The sequence below is a fragment of the Telopea speciosissima genome, chromosome 1 (genome assembly GCF_018873765.1).
Source record: "Telopea speciosissima isolate NSW1024214 ecotype Mountain lineage chromosome 1, Tspe_v1, whole genome shotgun sequence".
Taxonomy (NCBI): Eukaryota; Viridiplantae; Streptophyta; class Magnoliopsida; order Proteales; family Proteaceae; genus Telopea; species Telopea speciosissima.
In genome coordinates this window covers 9647654-9670356 of record NC_057916.1, presented here as the reverse complement: position 1 = coordinate 9670356, position 22703 = coordinate 9647654, and the positions used below count along the sequence as shown (strand labels likewise).

The following is a 22703-nucleotide window of genomic DNA, read 5'->3' as shown; positions in this document are numbered from 1 at the left end:
AGTTAAATAGGTCGGTCGTTTCCTTCCCCTGGAGGGAATCATCTTCAATTCGCTCTCAGCTGGCTTAACATGAGAAGGTCATCTGTATTCGGAGATAGAGATGAGCAAGTAGGCAATAAGTACCTGCAGCAGCAGAATAATTCACACTCCTCCTCCACAGATAATGATTACCATGCTCATATCACTAGGATGCAAAGGATGCTGAGTGAAGCCGATTACCCACCTTTCTCAAACCTTCATTCTATCTTCAAGAACCAGAATGGGTTTCTTATTGCAGAGACAGAGACAGATGATCAGCAGAATAAGGGCTTGCAATGGCAGACACATAGCACAGATGATTACCACGCTTATGTCACTAAGATGCTAAGGACTCCCAGCATCGCTGATGATCAAAATGGGGATAATGAAGTGGAGACTGGTGATAGAGAGAAGAAGAAGAAGATTCAGAATGGCTCGCAATGGCAATCACACACCACAGATGAGTACCACGCTTATGTCACTAAGATGTCAAGGATGCCCAGTATCGTCGATACACATCAGAATTGAAATAATAGAGAAGATCGAATATTTTTTTTTTTTGGGTTTTTTAAATTGGGCTTCACCCTTTTTCTTTTAATTCTCCAACCAACTTCCATTCCCATATTGCAATTAAACTGTCCTAATCATGTGTGTGGCCGGGAAATCTTTTATGAAAAGAAAGAGAATCAGTGTGCTATGCGTGATGAGTAACATGTGCCATTGCGAGCCATTCTGATTCTGATTCTGATTCTGATTCTCTCATTGGTAGGACAATGCCAGAAAGAGAACTTAATTACGTGATGTGTAACTATACTATCAATTTACATAGTACTCTGTAAAATGACTAATGTTGTGCTCGATCCACAGATCAAATTATCTAATTCACTGTGTCACATGACAATAGAAAATCTGTTTTTTCCCATTAAATTATCACTTATTTAATCATTTGTATTGATTAATTTTATTGCGTCTATTACTAACTAAACAGACAACGGCGCCCAACCTCATTTGCACGCATGATTTGAAAGTTTAAATAAAAGACCTTCACGAAGCAAAGACCAATAATCCTTCTTTGTTATTTTTCCCCTTTTAAAAAAGAAAATAAATTACTAATATAGTGAGGATAAAAATGATCCACGGCCCACCCATCATGTAGACCGGGTAAACTCCGGGTTCCCATTAGACTCCACAACAACACACATGGACTAGGTAAAACAAAGGCCCATAAGAATTATGGAAACTTCGAGCAGGAAGCGGAATTGAATTGATCAGTACGTGTTGATTCCGATTTGAATCAATCAAAATTGGTCCAAATTGTCCAGAATTGGTTGAATCTATCAAGGCCGATTCAACAATCCAATTATCGATTCTTAAAATGTGTTTCTCACAGTTAGGTTGAGAAAACAATTTATTGGGTATTAATGGAGTGATTTTTTATTTTTTATTTTTTTGGTTGGGCCAAGTTCAGGTTTTAGTACTAGAGCCCATAATTAGTAAGTTCGGGAACGGCAATAATATGGGAATGGATACGTACGGTGGTCAAACGGACTATACGGCAATAATACTTTTCAAAAAATCGGCATAAAAATATGGTACGTGTATAATATGGTTGCTATGCAAAAATCCGAGAACAAAAATACGGGCATATATTCACTATGCAATAGACATGTACACCTAATAAACACAATAATAGCATTTACTGATATACCTAAATATATAGTTTGATTGGTTAACAAGCTTAGATTCATTACATTCTTTATTATAGGGATTAGAATGGCCAATCAAAAGGGATGATTGAAATGAATATTGCTTATAAAGAGTCTTTTTAGCTTTTATGTACCAAACAAGAAGTAAGATAACATGACTTCTTTTCATTCATAAAATCTTGTCATCTCTGGAGCAAGATAAACGTCTCTCCCGCAGCACTCTCTCCCCCCCCCTGTTATATTTTTCTTTCTAATTTCTTCTCTAGTTTCAGATTCTATTTTCAATTTCTAATTTTTGGTTTTGGTTCTGCTGCTGAATTGAGTTTTGTTATTAAATATTAACTAAATCTGAGTTTATTTCATGCTTCATCGGTTTTGGACTTTAATAAATCCCAAAGTCTATCTCTTTGACCGTCAAAAACATAAAGAATGGATGGTTATGAATCTACAGTTATGGAGTTTTTGGCTAAGAAAAGCTTTGAGTTCTCACAGATTGTATATGTTTCATTTGGTTGGATTTCTTGAAAAAAGCTGAACGAGTTGCCTTGTGTTGTTGTTGGGCTTCAATTTCTAAGCCATCCCTACGATTCTCCTCCATAGAATGGATGGGAAAAGGTTTCTGAAAAATACCTTAAGAATTGTCGCTTCAAGTGCACCGCTGCAATCGCTGGCTTGACGAACGCAAGAACCACCGTTGCAATTGCCGATAGAACGGAAGAAGAGGAAGAAGAGACAGAGAGGAATGGAGAAGGGGAACCAGCTGCTAGAGGTTTGCTTTTCCGCTGGAGAAGAGACGAGGGTCTGGTAGATTTTAGGTTTTTTTTAATCTGACGGTTAGTATTAGGAATTGGTTTCACGGTTAAGATAGATTTTAGTTTTTTTTTTTTTTTTTTTTTTAATATATATGTAAACGTATTATACACGTTTCATTTGAGTATCATACGACGACCCTTAAAATGTACATATTTTATCGATTCTAAAGTATTATATGCAATACAGAGTTTTTTTCATTCATACGTTCGGATACGCATATAATACGCATATTTACTAACTATGCTAGAGCCTAGGATCTCTCCCTTTGTTTTTATAATATTTATGAGAGAAAGAAGGCTGTTTGGTTGCATGGGTAGTGTGTATTCCACGCAGTTAACCTCTAAATCATCATATTAGAATCATGCAATAATGATCTTTAATTTAATTTAGGTAATAAAAAAAGCTCAATTTAAAACAATAAGGTTAAAGTAATGAATGGTTATACTAGAGCTGGATTGGGAGTAACCCCGATATCACAGTTCATGATAAACTTAGAGAGAATGGTTTGAGATAGTATGGTCATGTCTAATAGAGGCCTTTAGGGGCCCAGTCCAGAGGAGCGACATGATCCTGAATTCCTAATTGAGGGAATCAAAAATACTAGTGGCAGGGCTAAGATAACTTTAGGAGAAGTGGTGCAGAAAGACACGCTTACCTTAGGCCTTGCTACTAATATGACCTCAAATAGAGTTGATTGGAGATCAAAAATCTATATGATCGACCTCATTTAGTTGGTTTTTGTTGTGTATTGTTTTGTTTGTATTCATCCCTTTTCAAGATCTAGTGCAGAATGTTGGCCAGTTAAGAAGGGTCAATGCCCTAGAAATTTGTGTCGATATTGTTTGCCCCCCTTCGCAATTTTGTCATATCAAATAAAATATTTTAAACTTTTAGTTAAAAAAAATTAATAATCATATCAAATGACTTGGGGGACCCACAAGTTTAAAAAAGTAAATGCAAGATCAATTGGTTGGTTAACATAATGGACCTTTATCCGCTGCTGTAACTGGAGCGCTGCTGTGCACATCGTGCGGTGTAGCAATGGTCATATGTGCATAATGAGACCCGCTGTGCACACATGACCGCTACTGTGTTGCACGATCCGCATAGCAGCGCTCTAGTTACTGAAGCGGATAAAAATTCTAACATAATAACATTGCTTGTGGAACTTAAATACAGGTCCCATGGTTCTCAATCACCAAAAGTCAAACCGCATTTCGGCATGACTCTGAGCTGAACCGAATCCGTCGGATCCTCGATCTGGACATACATCTAGTGTCCGTAGTTACGCTGAAAATATGGTATTATAATGCCACGTGTCTAACTGAATCCGGATCCTACGGAAGGTGTTATATATAGACGACTTCCAATATGTAAGACTCCCCAAGTAGTCATAGTCTTTCATCCAAACTTAAAAGATTTCTCTGCAAGTGTTAAGAATCTTTCTGGGTTTGCTTGCACACCGGGCAGTAAGGATATCCAAAACCATGTGTCTCTTGGGTTTCTCTGATTTGAAGAAGCTGTTCTCAAAGATCGATATCAACAACGATGGAGTTGTAAGCATCGATGAGCTAACACAACTCTTAGACAAGGTTAGTGTCTATATCACAGCAGACGAGCTCGAAGGAATCGTGGGAAAAACCACTCTAAACCTACAAGAATTCGTTGCTTTCTATGACTCCATATCGGTTCAGCTTACACAAGAAGAAGAAGAAGAAGAAGAAGAAGAAAGAAGTGATGATGATGAGGAGGAGGAGAAATATTTGCTTGAGGAGGCCTTCAAGGTGTTTGACTTGAACCATGATGGGTTTATTAGTTGTGAGGAACTTAAAATTGTGCTTTTGAGATTTGGGTTGTTGGGTGAATCTAGTGATGGGGATTGCAACAAAATGATTTGCAGGTTTGATTTGAACTCTGATGGAAAGCTTGATTTCGAGGAGTTTAAGCATATGATGTTGCTAAATGCTAGTCAGTAATTAGCAAACATTGCCTATCAACCTTTTGTGTAAGAGAATTGATTCATGAGATGGTTTCATATTTTATTTTTTTTTGAACTTTTCTCTAGTTTAGAGGACTTTTGTAAGGAATGAAGATTATTTTAAACTAAACAATCTTCTAATAGATGGAAAAAAGTTAAGTAATGGATGGTTGTTTTTGATGTATATTGCCTACTATCTTCTTAATTTCTTGTTATTTGTTCAATTTGTTTGAGAGAACAGAAAGAACACAGCATGTAAAATGAAAGAAAGTATTCTTAATTTGCAGGGTAGACGAATTGAAACTAAGATCGATCCCTTCTTATCTGTTAATCTCAAGGCTTCTTCTTTCTAGTGTCTTAAATTTAAACATGATTTGATTCAAACCCATACTATGAGTAATTTTCTGAACTGGGAATTTTGAATTTGCAGAAGTGTTCCCAAGATCGAGCAGAAACTTGCAGAAACACTCATGTGAAGTGGAGTGCTACCAAACGCAACCTTACCCCAACCCAATCTTGTTTATTTTTGTCATGAAACATACCCTTGTGATAGGCCTGACCGCATGAACCTCAATGGTTCCTTTTCCATGGCAAAGTGGGCTACCACTTTCATGGGAGAGATCGATCATGGTTTTAGATATGGGCCTCGGATATACCAGATTGGTGCATGGTACGGACACGGGGTATAATGGCTAAAATATCTTATGACATCGGTATCTTTGAGGGCAAAACTGTCCAATATGTCCGTCGATACTAGCTGATACTGTCCCTATATCCGATCCCATACCAATACCCGATTTAAAACTATGTGAGAGAGTACTCTCCTCAAATAGTATCCCGTTTTGGACTAATAAGTAAATTAAACAAGGGAGAGGGTTCTTGAACAAGCAAGGTACTCTATAATCTACACCCTCTCATATGTTATTTTTCTCTTACTTAAAAAAAAAAAATGTTAAGAGCGCTTAGGCTCAAATTAAGAGCCTTTTCCCATTAAAGAATATAATATTGTGGGGAAAAGGGAAAAAGATCTCTACTTAGTAGTGTTTCCTACGCCCTCTCACAGGGCACCGTGAGATGACGCCTCTGCCCCCTAGGTAGATACCCAGGCGTGCTAAACCATTGGCCCAGATGCTTGTGTAGAGACCATGCGACCAAGTAGAGATCTCTTGCCCAATATTGTATTAAGGTAAGAGTTCTTAGTGAGGGAGCATTGCCCCTACACATGCATGGAGCCAAGGCCAGGGAGAGGGCACTCAACAGTAATCATTACCAGCTTTCATGGGGTGAGGCGGTCATTTCATGATCAGGCTCCTCTACGGTGCACCCCTGAGCTGGAAGATGTCGGCGTAGCACCAGAGCTCGACGGTGCTCTACAAGTGGCCTAGTGGCCAAGGTGCCATTCAACGACGGGATGGATGCACACATCTGAGCGTAGTGCACATGCGATGGAGAGAAGGATTTCCAGCTCGATGGTGCACATCCATCCTTTCCATTTGAATGGTACTTCGGGCACGTGACGAGCTTTGATGTCGCACCAGAGATCTTCTAGCGCACCTTCACGCTGTAGAGGAGCCAAATTTATCGTTTTACCCTTCCATGTGTCTAGGCGCATGGGGTACACTCCACCATAATGAGTATTTCTCCATTCTATTATCTAGGGAGAAAGAACCTACCAAGTCACGTAGGGCATGTGGCCCTTGCATTCAGACTTAGGGCCATGTGAAATGATCGTAGCAACCATATAAAATGGTAGAAATCTCTAACGGTGTAGCAATCTTTTCGCGCAACCTTGTGACTGGGCATAGGGTCCGCGTAGTGCACAGAGATAGCATTCTCTTTCCCTGTTATCGAAATTAGAAAAGCTAAAAATTTTGAAAGCCTTTTTTTTTATCGAAAATTTCCAAAAGTTGACGTTATCAAGGACCAACAGAGCTGAGGTACTATAATATGTGTTTCTATTTCCGTGGATGGAACGTTTGGAAAGCTATCTTGACTGCCTAGATCCATTTATTTTTAGTCTACTTGCAAAATAATTATCGCTCAAACTGATAAACATATAGTTGATGTCACTTTTTTATTGAAATTATAGGTTTTAGTTTATAAATTTGATTACTTGATAATATAAAACTTCAAAAAATATTTGAAATATTTTTATTTTCCCGAAAAAGACAGGATGACAATGAAACAAAGATTAGTACATAGTGGACTTTGATTGAGTGACATCACTAAATTTGATATATGGTTATTCCATAATAAATGGCATCTTTCTATATCATATGGTTATGTCCAAAAAAAAAATCTATATCCTATGGTAAGACTTTAAAGTATGAGTAGAACATAAACATTTTTGGAGGGACATTGAATGACGTAAAGCGTGTTGAAGATGCTTTGAGCTGGGGGTACGTGTCAATTCCAGACCCGGCCCGATAGAATTGATCAAGTCCGCCCTGCCTCGCTTGACACGTTTAATAACCAGGCGGTCCCGGTGGGGGTCCTAGGCCGTCCGACGTCCGATCCGACCGACCAAATGCCACCTTGACCTAGCCCGACCTATTGGCTGGTTTTGAAACTTTTTGAATTGAATATTTATAAATTTTCGTGGCGTGTTTGGTCTTTGGATGATGGATCAAGTTTAAAAGGTCTTGAAATTTCTCAGCTCTTGGTGGATGGATCAGGTTATTAATACACACATATATGTCATAGTATGATCTCAGTCTCATATCAAAACTAATGCAGTAGCATGATCCCATGTAGCATGAGTAAGCCCAGAAGATGTTGGTCTTTGGATGATCGATCAGGTTTTAACTTAATTTGGGTCTTGAAAATCTTCAGCTCTTGGTTGATGGATTAGTTTATTAATATACACATTTATGTTATAACATGGTCTCACTCTCATATCAAAACCGATGCAGTAGCTTGATCTCATGTAGCATGAGTAAGCCCAGAACTTTGATTGATATCTTGATTAACTTATTTACCCATATTTTGAGGACCACATGATTACGATTTTTTTTTTCATCGTTGATCAAAAACTAAAAAACTTAAGAAGCGAGGAGGAAAAATATAAGTTGCTTATTCTATTACTCGTAATCGGTTGAGGCCCGGTACAAAGCCCATTTAGAGTTAAACATGCCCACAGCTTAGTTAAGGCCCGATTATAGCCCGAAACCTGACCTAACCCGACCAGGCCTGGCCCGAATACTTAAACGGGCAATCACGGTACAGTTTTAAAGCACCGTGAGGCCCCGGCTAGGCCTAACCAAACCCGATCGATTGACACCCCTAGCTTTGAGCAAAGCGTGTAGGGAAAACTTTGCAGTGTTTTATGGGTTGTAGAGGAAGCTTCATGTTTCTCAAGGTGGTTAGTCTCTTCTGTTTCAATGTTTCCCTTGCTTTTGAGGTTTAAATTTCTTACATTTGATTTAGGTTTTCTTCCTTGTTTGGAGGGTATTGGCATCCTTTGTTGTTGAGATCTACCTCCTACGAAGGGACTCCACTATGGGACTGTAGTTTGGCATTTTCTTTTTGGCTTCGTTTGTCTGATGGGGAGAATGGGGTGGGAAATTGGGAATGTTGTGGGTTTGGGTTTCTACAGTGTAGTGGGTTGGGGAACAGGGATGGGATTTTTACATTTCCCATGAACAGTAACCAAGGTCCTTTGTTTTTTGTTGGAGACTTTGGATAAACAAGGTTGATGTGGGATTTTCAAGTGCCACATCAACACTATTCCACCCTAATTCTCCCACCCAACCTAAGTCCCTATCAAACAAATGAGGCTTTAAGGGTACTATAGTTTAAGCTCCGTTTGTTTAGAGGAGAAGGTGGGGTGGGATTGTTGGGAAGATGGGAACCACATTGTTGGTGTTTTATGGGGTGGAAATATTGAGGTAAAAAGTTAATTGAATAGAAAGATTGAAGAAAAAAAATGGAGTAAAAAACAAGAGAGAGAGAGAGAGAAGCGGGTGGGTGCTTTCAATTTTTACTATTTTAATGACAAAACAAATAAAAAATAGAAGAAAAATGGTAGGTTAAATAGATTAGCAAATTACTTGGTGAAAATGAAGGGTAATCTGGGAATTTAAAAACATGAGGATAGAAGGAGATTTAAAAGTTTAAAAGCAGGGTAGTTTAAGAAAAGAAGTTTAAGATAAGATAGTTTTAGTAAATATAAACTAAGTGTAGGGTAGTGATAGTAATTACCCTTTCTTTTTTTTTTTTGGGTTTTTTGAGAGGTTGACTCGTTCTCTTTTAAAACACACGAAAAAGTGGCGTGCTTGGGACGAGGGGATGGGAACAAATTGAAAGCCTCATCCCTCTTTCAGTCACGTGTGTGTGCAAATTAAACAACTTCATAACATGTTCCCAACTCTCTGAAATAGTGAAATCGGAACAACTTTGTGGATCCCATGTTTTGTTGCGGGTCCCATGTTAACATGTTCTTCAAATAATTTTTCACTGAGGGGCTCGTCTCTTATGAGTTCTGAGGAACAAATCACTGGGCATTTTCATAAGTGTAGCGCCATGTCGGCAAGAACACACCATTCTTGCCGATATCCAAAACAATGCGTCTCCTGGGTTTCTCTGATTTGAAGAAGCTGTTCGCAAAGATTGATCTCAACAACGATGGAGTTGTAAGCATGGATGAGCTAACACAACTCTTAGACAAGGTTGGTGTCTACATCACAGCAGATGAGCTTGAAGGAATCGTGGGAAAACCCACTCTCAACTTACAAGAATTCGTTGCTTTCTATGAGTCCATATCGGTTCAGCTTACAGAAGAAGAAGAAAGAACTGATGATGATGAGGAGGAGAAATATTTACTTGAGGCCTTCAAGGTGTTTGATTTGAACCATGATGGGTTTATTAGTTGTGAGGAACTTAAAATTGTGCTTTTGAGATTTGGGTTGTTGGGTGAATCTAGTGATGGGGATTGCAACAAAATGATTTGCAGGTTTGATTTGAACTCTGATGGGAAGCTTGATTTCGAGGAGTTTAAGCATATGATGTTGCTAAATGCTAGTCAGTAATTAGCAAACATTGCCTATGAACCTTTTGTGTAAGAGAATTGATTCATGGGATGGTTTCATCTTTTTTTTTTTTTTTTAACTTTTCTCTTGTTTACAGGACTTTTGTAAGTAATGAAGATTGTTTTAAACTAAACAATCTTTTAATAGATGGAAAAAAGTTAAGGAATGGATGGTTGTTTTTTATATATATTGCCTACTACTTAATTTCTTGTTATTTGTTCAAATTGTTTGAGAAAACAGAAAGAACACAGCAAGTAAAATGAAAGAAAGTATCCTTAATTTGCAGGGTAGGAAACTAAGATCCATTGGGTCTTATTAAGAGTGAGGAGCCCTAGGGAGTCCTGACTCATAGTCCTCTTATCTGTCAATCTCAAGGCTTCTTCTTTCTAGGCCGCATTTGATAAACACTTTGGCCGAGTGTTTTCAGACATTTTTGTTGTTGCTGCTGCTTCTCTCTCTCTCTCTGGAAATTTTGAATTTGCAGATGTGTTCCCAAGAGCAGAAACTTGCAGAAACACTCATGTGAGGTGGAGAGCTACCAAACGCGGCCTTACCCATCCAATCTTGTTTATTTTTGTCATGAACCACACCCTTGTGATGAAAAACTTTGGCTGCAACCCGGAAACAGATCCTCTACGGCGCGCTGTCCTGTCCTGCCTCCTTGTCCGAGGGGGATTAAGATGGTCATTGCACGTGGCCTTATGTCTGCGCAACATATATTAGACGGGCAGCTGTACCGTAGAAGATCGGCATCCCTCAAGGCATGTTCCTACTGCCCCCAATCGCAGGCTTCAATTTGCAACCCGGGCAGCAGCCAATTTTTGTCCCCTTGTGATAGGCCTGACCGCATGAACCTCATTTGCACCTTTTCCATGGGAGATCATGGTTTTAGGTATGGGCCTCGGATTGGCCGCATCGGTGATACCAGATTGTTGCATGGTACGAATATGGGGTATAATGGTCAAAATATCTTATGATATCAGTATCTTTGAGGGTAAAACTGTAATGCCCTGCATTTCCATTCTGATATTTTATTATTGATTTGGAATATTTGTTAATATTTGTTTATCTTTAGAAATGTTTTATAATATTTTAAAGCTATTTAGTGTGTATGACAATGTTTATTATAATTTATCTATTTTAGAAATATGTATAGTACTATAGTGTTTATAATAATTTAATTAGATTTAGTTGACTCAAATAAGATTTATTTGCATTAATATATTTAAGTGAATAGTGAAGCATGAGGCGTCATGGTTAGTGGTAATCATGATTAGTTAAAAGTTACTTATCAATAATTAAGTTATGATGAATAGTGAAGCATGAGCAACCATGATTAATGGTAATCATGATTAATTAAGGCTACTTGCCATTAATTAAGTTAATGGAGTAATTAGTGTGGCAGGACCCTATTGGATCATATGTTTTGTTATGGTGCTACCACCATGTGCTAGTGAAGGAGAAGGTGGCATGGAAGGCTCAACACTCAACTACCTAGCACATGCAAGGAGGAACTGGCCTTGACTGGAAACTTGAGGTTAATGGGTCTTATCATCAACAATATATCTTAATGCCAATCTTTCTCAGTCCCCAGAGATAGAGAGGATTGAAGAGAATGCACTTCTGGGTTGTTTCAGGTTTCAGGATTCAAAGGAGAAGATAGTAGAGAGGGAGCGGTTAGGTGTCCTTAACAAAGATCAAATAAACAGAAAAGTATACACGAGACCACTGGGAGAGGTTGGACCAGACCAGAGGTTACTGTGTCAAGTCGTCAACTAATTAACTCCCACCGATTTGGGTACTAAGCGATCAAGTGACTGGTCAAGGAATTTGTCCACATCTCTCTCTGTTGGGTGATTTTTCGGCAACTCATCTCGGCTTCCATGGTGTTTTCTACAAGGTTACTTGCAATTCATCTTCCCCAAATCGTTTGGGGAAGATGAGTTGTAGGCTTTGTTTTTTTTTCTTTCTTATAAGGGTATTTTTGTCAATTCACTCTTTGTTTTTAATGTTGTTAATCCTACGCTAACCGAATGGGGGTTTATGTTAACTTTTAAGAACCTTAGGGGGTACGTAGAATTTTCCAAAATGAGGGATATTTTGATAATTATGTGATACCTCAGGGGAGGTATGTAAAAATTTTCCAATAATTATTGATTAAATTTTATAAACACATAGTTCACGTCACTTTTTTTTATTGAAATGGTAGGTTTTAATTTATAAAGTTGATTACTTGATAACATATACCAACAACAACAACAAACTGATCTTTATTCCGGCCAATTTAATGAGGTCGGGTGCATGGATTCAACAAAACAAAGTAGGTAAATTGAGGTCTAAGCAAAACAGGGGAATGAAAAATGGGAAACTTTGGATGGGGCATGAGATGATAAATGAAAATTTGAAAAAATAAAATAAAACTTCCAAAAATATTTGAAATATTTTTATTTTCTTGAAAAATAGACGGGATGACAATGAAACAAAGATTACTACATAGTGGACTTTTATTGAGTAAGATCAATAAGTTTGATTTATATGTCTTAAAAAAAATTCTATATCCTATGGTAAGACTTTAAAGTATGAGTAGAACATAAATTTTTTTAGAGGGACATCGAATGGCGTGAAGCATGTTGGGAAAACTTTGCAATTTTTTATGGGTTGTAGAGGAAGCTTTATGTTTTTTTGAGGTGTGTTAGTCATTTCTGTTTCAATGTTTCCTCTTATTTTTGAGATTTAATTTTCTTACATTTGATTTAGGTTTTCTACTTTGTCTGGAGGGTTTTGGCATCCTCTGTTGTTGAGATATCCTCCAATGAAGGGACTCCACTCTGTAGTGGGTTGGGGAACATGAGTCGAATTTTTTACTTTTCCCGTGAAAAGTAACTAAAGTCCTTTGTTTTTGTGGGACTTTGGATAGCATAGGGGTGAGATTTTCAAGTGTCACAGGAAAAAACATTTAATGTTGTTATCTGAGCTTTTGTTAATTCACCACCCCAGGTTAAACAAACAAGGTTAGATAGAATTTTGAAATGCCACATCAGCATTTTCCCACGTCACCTAAGTCCCCGTCAAACAAATGTGACCTATTGATTTGTGCATCAGAGTTTCCCTAGTTTTGTGAGTGGTCTCCTTGGTTGAAGCAGATCCATCTATATCCATTATGTATTACAACACTTGTTAAACACTTTAACATAATGATTGTCAATAATAGGTAATAAAAGTTTGGCACGGCGAACTTGAGGCCACCCCAAGTCTACCATAAAATTTCAGGGCTTGGGCTAGATTTTTCAACCCTCATATTGGTTAAGGTTGGGATTTCCACACCTAAGGCCGAACCAGGCCAGGCCATTGCACGACCCGGCCTAATCTTCTGTTTTTTTTTTTTTTATTTGGGTAGAAGACCCAGCCTAATCTAACCCTACCGGCCATATGTATGCAAGATAAGGGCCCATGTGTTGAATATCATAATTAACATCTAATATTTACACTATTAATTTAATTATTAAACATGTATATATTTAAGTAAAAATTAAAATTTCAATATATTTAAAAATAACAAAAAAAAAAAAACAGGGACAAAGCTAACCTGCCTTAAGTTCAGCAGACTTGTGTCTAGGACTCCAAGCTGAGCACTATTTCAAAAATAAAAATTAAATCGATTGCATTGGTTAATTTGGATCGGAATTGGTCATAATGACTGGTTCAGAATTGGTCGATTGAATATATGTAATATGTGATAGGGATATTTTTTATTTTTTTTTTGGATTTAAAATTTGAACCACTTGGAACCGATTAGGAATTGAAACTAGTCCAACCATTAGTTAATGTCTTGGATATTAAGTTTGAAACCGATTAGTTTATGATCGGTCCAATTCTAATCCTGACCTCTTAGGATTGAAATTATTGAAGAATCAGAACGATAACTTAGAACCGGACTAATCAACACCCTTAGGTACGACCTCGGCTTGAGGTGGATGAAAACTAATGTCATTTGGATACAGGTGGAAGAATAAAAGAGAGAGAGAGAGAGAGAGAGAGAGAGAGAGATTTCCAATCAACACTGTAGTAGTCCCACCCATTTGGTGGAGGCGGGATCTAGTAGATGCCATCTGGATGATTGGAATTCATTCTTGTACCATCGTACGTTCATGTACAAAAATGTGAATCCAACTCCATTGGGTGGTATTCAGGGTTTATCGATCAGGCTTATCTTTATTTTCTTTATTTGTTTTTAACATTTTACTCTTGTCTGTATCGATGGAAGAAATCGGTCAAATTACTGAATCGATCGATTTGTATTGAAATTGGTCATGATCGATCTTGATTGTGACTGATCTGAAACGATCGATTCACACTCAAAACCTTAGAAATTTTACTGTTTTTGAATTTGTGGACCGATATTTGGGTTCTTGAAGTCCGATTCCGACCAATTATGAGCGTAATCGTAACTGTCCAACCTGGGGAGTTAAGGAAAGTGTGCGGTATAGGGGTGTGAGAATACGTCAGCCGACAAGGAAAACCTGCAAAAATTATTCCCTCGACCAAACCTCTAAAATTTCATATTTATGGAAAAATTCGTACAACCATTACGTCCGACCAAAAGCCGTAAACAAACGGACCAATCGAAGGAGGCAAGTTTGGATTCTTCCTCTCATTTACCTTTGAAGCGTCGAAGTTCCGACTATCTCAACCTATCTTCCCATCTCCTCGTCTCCTCTTCCCTATACTCTGAAGCCCTAGACAATCCTTCTTCTTCCAATCAACCACCCTTTTCCGTTTTATCCAATTGTTCCGACTGCCGCCTGGCGGATTGCAGAGAGACCAGGAAGAACACCCGCAGGACACATCTCTGGTTCAGTGGTGCTGCCGCAGACGACGGACAAGTATGCCCCTTGGCCCGTTTCTCTCTTTGTCCTATGTCTCTCTCTCTGTGCGCGTGCTAGTCTGGTTTTTGTTTTGTTTTGTTTTTTTAGTGAAGTGAACAGTTGTTTGAAGAACAGCCAACATAGCTACAATTCGTTTAAGGCTTTTAGGAGCATACCTGACTCTTTCATCCGAGGAGGTAGAGTTATTTTTAGGAGAAACAGAAAACACAGCTTTTTGTTTACCTGACTGCCCTGCCCCATAAGTTCTTCTTCTACGTCCTATGTTCCCTCTCTTTCTCTCTCTCTCTCTCTCTCTCTCTTTCGCTCTCTTAATGGGTTTTGTATAGATTAAAATGGGTCTTGTGAATTTATAATAGGAGACAACAGGGTTTGATTTAGAGTATTCTGGGTAATGAATCTGGTCGATTGCTTGAAACCCTTTTGACGATCAGTGGAACGATTTTGTACTTGTTCATGTTGGAATAGGAACTTCTGATTTCATGGGGTTTCTAATATGGTGTGTATGGTTTCAGTCTTTTGTTGTTGTAGAAACCCAATCACCCAATTTTCTAAAAAGAGAAGAATATGTTCTTGTAATTTATTGGCTTTGAAACATTGTCATATGATCTTTTGTTTGTTCCAATTACTAATCTATTTTTGATCTTGCAATTGGACTTATTTTGACCTATATGTTCAGTTCAATTACTTTGTAATTTGCCTCCTTATTTATAAGCCGATATCCTTGGGGCCCTTGTTGGGCTTTGACGCTGGTATACTCGGTCGGCTCAGGTATTTACTCCAGTCATTTTACTGTATCCATCATTTTCTCGTCGCCTCTGCAAAACCCTTAACCAGAGCAGAAAAAAAATGTGCTTTTCTGATTCCATCGCTCATCCGGAACTGGAAGCAGCAAACTTGGTATATTTTTGTCTTATGGCTTAATGTTTAGATCCTTCTTGTATATCTGCTTCTCCAGATCGGTTCTTCGCCATTCTCTTGTTGGGTACTGCTTTATCAAATCTCAAGATCGATTTCTTCAATAGTATACTGGACGCTCTCCATACTGCCTTTATTGCTTAGAACTCGGGATACACCCATGATACTTTGTGTCGCTGTGCTTTCCTCTCTTCAAGAAATCGACGGATTAGCAGCAGGATTTCATTCCAGTAGCAGAGCTGTTTCAATCAAACCAAATTATCTATCTGTGAGTCCTTTCTACTTCTCAGTAGTAAACATGTACAAACATGAAGATCTTCTGTTATCCAAAATTTGTGCATTTATTTAATTCTTGTGTTCATGCCTTATGGTTTCATAACCTTTACTACTTCATCTCTGTTTGCATGCAACCATTCTTACTGTTTTCTGCCTACATTATAGAGTATATTTTTTCAATTGCGGAAAAGCCCGATTCCTTGTGCCTCTTCACTTTCCTTTCCCCTTTCTAAGGCTGTTTCCATAGGAAGAGTTGAACAACCTTCTTTTACCCCTGCAACCCCCTAGCCTTGGTGTTGGTGCTTGTGGAGAAGTCGTATGAAGCTAATCTTTTCCTGTGAAGAAGCAATCTTTTGTCATCCCTCTCTTGCCCTTCTCTTCTGGAGTGACTGGAACTAAGGCCGGCCGACTGGCAGCAGAATTACCTTCGTTGCTTGATCTTCCAGATATGCAAATAGCTGCGGTGAATGTTGTTAAGGGGATCAGCCATAAAGCAGAACAGATTCTTCATGTTTTGATTGTGGGAAGGGTCTCTTGGTTTTCAACTGATGATCTTTGTGCTCTGCAACGCATTTGGATGTTCGTCTCTGAGGCTACAGTGACCGGCCAGAAAAAGTCATCGGGAGGACTATGAAGCTCATGGCCCTTAATTGTCGAGGGATGGGTCGGCCCTCGACCAAGCGGGAAATCCGCAACCTCGTTAGTAAACACAGACCGATGGTGTGTTTTCTTTCAGAGACTAAGAGAGCCAACCCTCAGCTTCACAGTTTTAGTAGATCCTTAACTCTTCCTAATTTTGTTTGTTCTCCTGCCTCTAATGGTGCTGGCGGTACTTTGTTGATGTGGAGTGACTTAGTTCAAGTGACCATACTTTGGCAATCTGAGTGGTGTTATCACACAGAAATGTATTTTCAAGACCTGGATCAAATTTGGAATCTTAATTTCGTTTATATGAGTTGTGATGAAACTCATGAAAGTAAGAAAAAAGACCAGTTTGATTCTTTGCTCAACTTAGCGTCTTTCATTCAACATCCTTGGATCTTAGCAGGAGATTGGAATGCATCTCTCTCCCAAGAAGATAAAAGTGGTGGTAGAAATGTCACTCACTCCCAAATTTCGGTCTTCAATAATTTCATAAACAACGCATGTGTTGCAGATATTCATCAGCTTGGCACAGGCTTTACCTGGGATAATAGACAATTTGGAGACCGAAGAATTGAAGCCAAGCTTGATAGATTCTTATCACATGCAGACTGGACGTCTCTCTATCCTCAGGCAATGGTTATTACTGAAATAGTCGCATCTTCGGACCACAAGGCAATCATTCTCCAAACTGAGGAAACAAGAACAAGGTATAAACGTCCGTTCAGATTCGAAGCTCTATGGTTGGTGGAACCAGATTATATTGACGTTTTAACATCTTATTGGGCTTCTAACTTTTGTAGAGGATCTCCCTCTTAAAAAATTTGCAAGAAGCTAGAAAAATTACAAAGCTCCCTGAGAAATTGGAACAAATATAAGATTGGCAATATTTTTTCTAAGATGGAACAACCGAACAAACAAAAGCCATTCTCACAAATATTTATCAAGTCCCCCCTGTGCAGAGAGATGATCATTGGTTCTTGGAAGAAAAATCTCAACTTGCCTATCTCAGAAAATTGGCTCATCAGGAAGAATTACTGTGGCAACAAAAATCCAGAGCCAATTGGATTAACAAAGGAGATAGAAATTCAAGATTTTTTCATCTTACCACCATCAAAAGAAGAGCAAGAAATGTGATCAGATCGGTCAATGTCCAAGGTCTAACCTTAACTGAAGAAGCTGATATTGGCAGAGAATTCAACATTTTCTTCAATAACCTCTACAGTACAAGCAATCCAACTCTGAATGTAGATTACTTCATTCCCATTAGAGGTCGTATCACCCCTGAAGACAATATTATGCTCTCAAAACCTTTTTCTGATGAGGATATATTCAGAACAGTGATGGCAATGCTTTCCTACAAGTCTCCAGGTCCTGATGGGTTTTCAGGTATGTTTTATACAAATCTTGGAATGTGATAGGAAGTGAAGTTGTAAGCTGTGTCAAGAACTTCTTTCATACAGGAGCATTTTCACTATAGCTAAACCGAACCTTTATTTCTCTTATCCCAAAATTTGAGCATCCATCTTCAATCTCTGAGTATAGACCAATCAGCTTGTGCAACTTCATTTACAAAGTCATTTCAAAGCTCATTGTTAGTAGGCTTTGACCTATTTTGGATCGGATAATCTCTTTCAATCAGAATGGTTTTATTAAAGGTCGCTACATCCAAGACAATGTCTTGATCTGTCATGAACTCCTACACAAAATAAAAAACACAAGGAGAGGAAGACAAAGATATTTTTCCATCAAGATAGATATGCAGAAAGCCTATGATAGGTTGGAATGGAGCTTTCTTAGAAGCACTCTCCTCAATTATGGTTTCGATGAGGTGTGGGTTAAAAGAATTATGTTCTGCTTGCAGAGTACACAGTTGGGCATTTTGATTAATGGTTCTCCTTTGCCTTACTTCAAGCCTACTAGAGGATTAAGACAAGGAGATCCTTTGTCCTCTTATCTGTTCGTTCTCTGGGCAGAGGTTCTTTCTACTAAGTTGGCTATTGCGCTTTAAGAAAATCACATTCATGGGCTTCAACTTTGTAGAGGAGGAGAACATATTTCACATATGGCCTTTGCGGACGACCTAATTCTTTTTGGGAAAGCAACTATGTCAGAAGCAAGTGCCTTGAGTTCAGTTTTGGATGAATATTGCAAATTCTCAGGCCAAGCCATCAATTTGAATAAATCCAGGGCTCAATTCAGCCCTAATGTGGATTCCTTTACTAAAAGACAACTTAGAGAATTCTTTCAGATAAGCCCTACATCTGCTCTAGATACATACTTGGGGATTCCATTCATCAGTGGCAAGTTGTCGAAGGCTCACTGCACAAGTCTGATTGACAGAGTGTCAAAGAAACTCCAACATTGGAAAACTCAGTTTTTGAGCCCAGCTGGAAAACTTGTTTTGGTTCAGTCTTCATTATCAGCCATGCCCCTTTACATGATGTCATGCTTCAAGATCCCCTCCTTAGTTCACAAGACCTTGGATGCAACAAGTAGAAACCTTTTTTGGTCAAATGGAAGCAAATCCATGATCCCCACAGTATCATGGAACACAATCTGTGAACCGAAAAGGTATGGTGGACTCAATGTTAAACTATCAGCCAATATGAATCTGGCTCTTCTCGCAAAGAAGGCTTGGGAACTTTTAACTCCCATATCATTATGGGGGAGGCTGATGAAAGAAAAATACTTTCCTTCTACTACCTTCCTTGAAGCAAAATGCCCAAGAAATTCATCTTGGGGATGGAAATCAGTCTGCTCAGCTAGAGACCTTCTCCGCAAAGGTATTTTTTACCAAGTGGGGAATGGGTGCTCAATTGACCCTTGGAATGATTTCTGGATCCCCAATTCTCCTCCTCCTTCAGCTCCATACCTTTTACCACATGATGCTCCTACAAGAGTTGCTCACCTCATCCACTCTCATTTAAGATCTTGGAATTGGGACTTGATTTTCAAGTGGTGGCCCCCAGATATTGCTTTAAGAATTATATCCATTCCCATCCCTATTTTCCCAAGGGATGATTCCATCATATGGGCAGCAACATCGAATGGAAAATTTACTGTGGCATCCGCATACAGTATTGCAACCAAGGGCTTTATCTTCTCCACGGATCCTCATTGGAACAAAATTTGGCATCTCCCAGCTGCCCCTAAGGTTCAACACCTCATTTGGAAAATCTTACACCACAAAGTCCCTCTTCCTAATCTTCTCAATAGAAGAGGCCTCTTCCTTGATCTGCAATGTCCTTTATGCCATCACCAAAATCAGACTGAAGATCACCTTTTCATGGAATGCAGCAGGATTCGACACATATGGATACGATTGGGTTTATTCTCCAATAGCTCTCACTCATCAGTCTCTCTAGCAATCTTGGACTTCATTAGGCAGCAGAACAATTCCAGTAAAGAAAATATTCTGAACACAGCTCTGTGTTGCAGCATCATATGGAACATTTGGATTGGTTATTGGGATTTTCTGTTTAGGCAAAGAACTCTAAATACTAATGAGATAATTCTCCGAGTGATTGCTAGTGCTAGAGAACAAGTTGAGAACTTCCACTTCGAAAGGAGTAGAGAGCCTAGACTTATCAAATGGATCCCTCCTGATTGGCACTTCTTAAAGTTCAACGTTGACGACGCTAGTCAAGGGAATCCGGGTAGATCTGGTATTGGTGGCGTCTGTAGAAGCTCTACCTCTTTCATTTGCTGCTTCTCGGAAGGAATTGGTTGGAATTTTGCATTAGTAGCTGAAGCAACTGCCATCAAGAGAGCGCTCATGGTTGCCCTTTCCCTCAATCTCAAGAAGATCATCATTGAGAGCGACAATCTTCTAATCATAAAGCTTCTCAATAACCATTCTCAAGCAATTCCTTGGCGGATCGCTCCACTGGTATCTGACTGTTTTCACCTCAGCCGTATGTTTGAAGCTATCCACTTTGTTCATTCCCTGAGAGAAGGCAATTCTGCAGCTGATATTTTGGCTTCTAGGGGAGCAGATTATCAATGTAACTCTTTCTCTCTTCATTCACCTCCTACCTGTATCTCCCCCTTTTTGTACTCCGACTTTGTGGGAACGTTGTTCCCCCGTTAATAAAATTTCCTTATCAAAAAAAATAATTTGCCTTCTTAGCCCACTTGGAGAAAGCAACCCCCATTTTCTCCTTCACACTAGTCCACATTTGCTTCTGTTTCCTTACTTTCCGGTCCTATCTTGGAAGGAGGGCAGGATCTGATGGAAGGATCCCACCAACTGGGGCTGGGGCTATCACATTTTGGCTCCTCCTGAATGGATTCTCTGGCTCTCTGTCTCAACCTCCTCCCTTGTAGCTGTGGCTCCGACTGGACCGATTCTACTCTTGCCAATCGAATGTCTTATATCAGTCCTAATTAACCACTACGTCACAGTGGGTTGAATAGTTAAGATATTTTTCCGCCTCCTCTGTCTGTTTGTTTGTTTTTTTTCTTCTAATTTTCTTTTCAAATCTTGCCATTTGAAGCTGATCTAAAAATAACTAATTTCGGTCTGATTAACAAAAAAACATATAAAGACAGAGGTACTTGGGAATAAAGAAAGACCACCATGGCTCAGGAACTTGCATCTCAGAAGATTCACTTTTGGGTAGATGATAAAGGTGGCCATGGTGAGCTCACCACTTTGGATGGTCTTCAGATTTCTCTGTCTGGCTTGTGAGGATATTGCTAAGGGATTCCAAGTCTCTGAAGCTAAGGAGCGCAGAATTTTTGGTCAAACTCATTTCGGATAAGCTGAAAGCTTCCAATTCCCGTGCAACTTTGCTTTGAATTGACACATGGGATGGAGTGTCAACATATGAAGGCAACTTGGTTGCCTAGTGTTACTATGTGAAGCGTAAACTGGATTGAAGAGTAAGATCGAAATCCAATGGTCCAAAATCTCTGCCATTCGAGTAATCTTCCAAGAGAACGAGGCTGACATTCTGGAAATCGATGCTAAACAGGGCATAGGATCTTCGTTCATGATGGTTTACAGTTAAGTGGACGATGTGGGAGGTTCCACCCATAGTTGTCATGGCGTCTAGGCGGTCTAGGCATTGGAGAGGGGCCAAAATCAAAGCGACACCAATTAGGCGACCAAGGCGTCCAAGGCACCCAAGTTGACCAAGGCGCTTGGACGGCTAGGCATTGCCTAGGCGACGCCTTGACAACGATGGTTCCACCTAAGGCCTGAGGGAGGGACGGGGGTTGAACAAAAGAGGGAGTGGACATGGGAGGGGATCCTGAAGCCGGAGAGGGAGGGAGAGGGGAACGGGAGCTAGGCCACTGGGTAGAGATTTGGTAAAGTATTATTAGTTTGTGAAATTACAATATAAACCCTTCATATTTTGAGTAACATGGATGAAAAGTGAGGATAAGAATGTCATAGTGAAGTGAATTGTTTCACTGGGCGTAGTGACAAGAAAGAAAACCCTTATTTTGATTTTTTTAATATCATCAATTAATTTTGGAAAACATGAAAATTAAAAAGTAAAAAAATACCGACTTGGTTAAGCCATAGATAGGTCAACGGTGTCTAAAATATCTTATTTTGAAGTCCATCCATCACATATTAACCCTATTTTTTACAAAAAAATATGTTGTGGGAAAATAAAATTTTAAAACAGAAAATTCAATAAATAATTCAGCAACCTAAAAAAAAAAAATCCGACTCCTTGAAGTCATATATCGGGCCATTCTATGTAACATATAAAAAATTGAAAGGAGACTACCATGTCTATTAGTATATTCTACCAAAAATTAGATTTGGGGAGAAAAGGAACTACCTTCAAGCTCCAATCTTCCAATCCAAGGAGTAGAAGGGTTGAATCTTGATGGGAATGCAAAAAATGGTGTTTAATGAACTAATTTGGGCAACAAATACAAGTTTTTGGCCAAAAATTGCTCCCCTATGTTGAAACCAGCGAAACAGTGGAGTTGGGTGTCAAAACCTATTGAAACAGGGAGGTTTCAATGAGATGGGGTATATGATTGGTTCAACCAGTTTTGGTCGTACCAGTTCAAAACAACTGAGATATCTGAAATATTGTTGAAAGAAGTCGAAACCTGGTCCGATCCAGTATTGAGCCAAGGTTTCGTCTCGGTAAGCTGTGAAACCGAGGTATCTTGGTCGAAACTTTCAGTTTCTATATTATGTTTTTTTTCCAGTTGTAAGGCTTCCTTTTGATAAAATTATTGTTTTCTTGCTATTATTTTGTTTTTAGGTGATGTACACGTCTGTTGTATGGTGAATATGTGCCCTTTTTTTATCCCAAAGGAACTGTATTAAACACATACCATTTTATTTCAGTATAAATTTTATTGCGCCAGATTTTTAAAAGTATTATTGCCAATTTACCTTCTAGTTTGTTTAATATTCGTACATATCCGTACCCCTTTTTTGCCTACATGAACTTACTATGGTTTC

General features: G+C 38.9%; 2 protein-coding genes across 2 annotated transcripts; both read left to right on the top strand.

The window, feature by feature from the left end:
* Positions 1 to 3975: 3975 nt before the first annotated feature.
* Positions 3976 to 4549, top strand: LOC122649134 (probable calcium-binding protein CML44). Its single transcript, XM_043842507.1, has one exon. The coding sequence runs from the start codon at positions 4025 to 4027 to the stop codon at positions 4511 to 4513; it is 489 nt and encodes a 162-aa protein (XP_043698442.1). The 5' UTR covers positions 3976 to 4024; the 3' UTR covers positions 4514 to 4549.
* Positions 4550 to 9070: 4521 nt separating this feature from the next.
* Positions 9071 to 9605, top strand: LOC122648763 (probable calcium-binding protein CML44). The gene has a single exon (XM_043841983.1). The coding sequence runs from the start codon at positions 9078 to 9080 to the stop codon at positions 9540 to 9542; it is 465 nt and encodes a 154-aa protein (XP_043697918.1). The 5' UTR covers positions 9071 to 9077; the 3' UTR covers positions 9543 to 9605.
* Positions 9606 to 22703: the final 13098 nt, after the last annotated feature.

Excerpts from the sequence above, each read along its gene's own strand:
- LOC122648763 (XM_043841983.1), top strand. The coding sequence starts at position 9,078 with ATGCGTCTCCTGGGTTTCTCTGATTTGAAGAAGCTGTTCGCAAAGATT.
- LOC122649134 (XM_043842507.1), top strand. The coding sequence starts at position 4,025 with ATGTGTCTCTTGGGTTTCTCTGATTTGAAGAAGCTGTTCTCAAAGATC.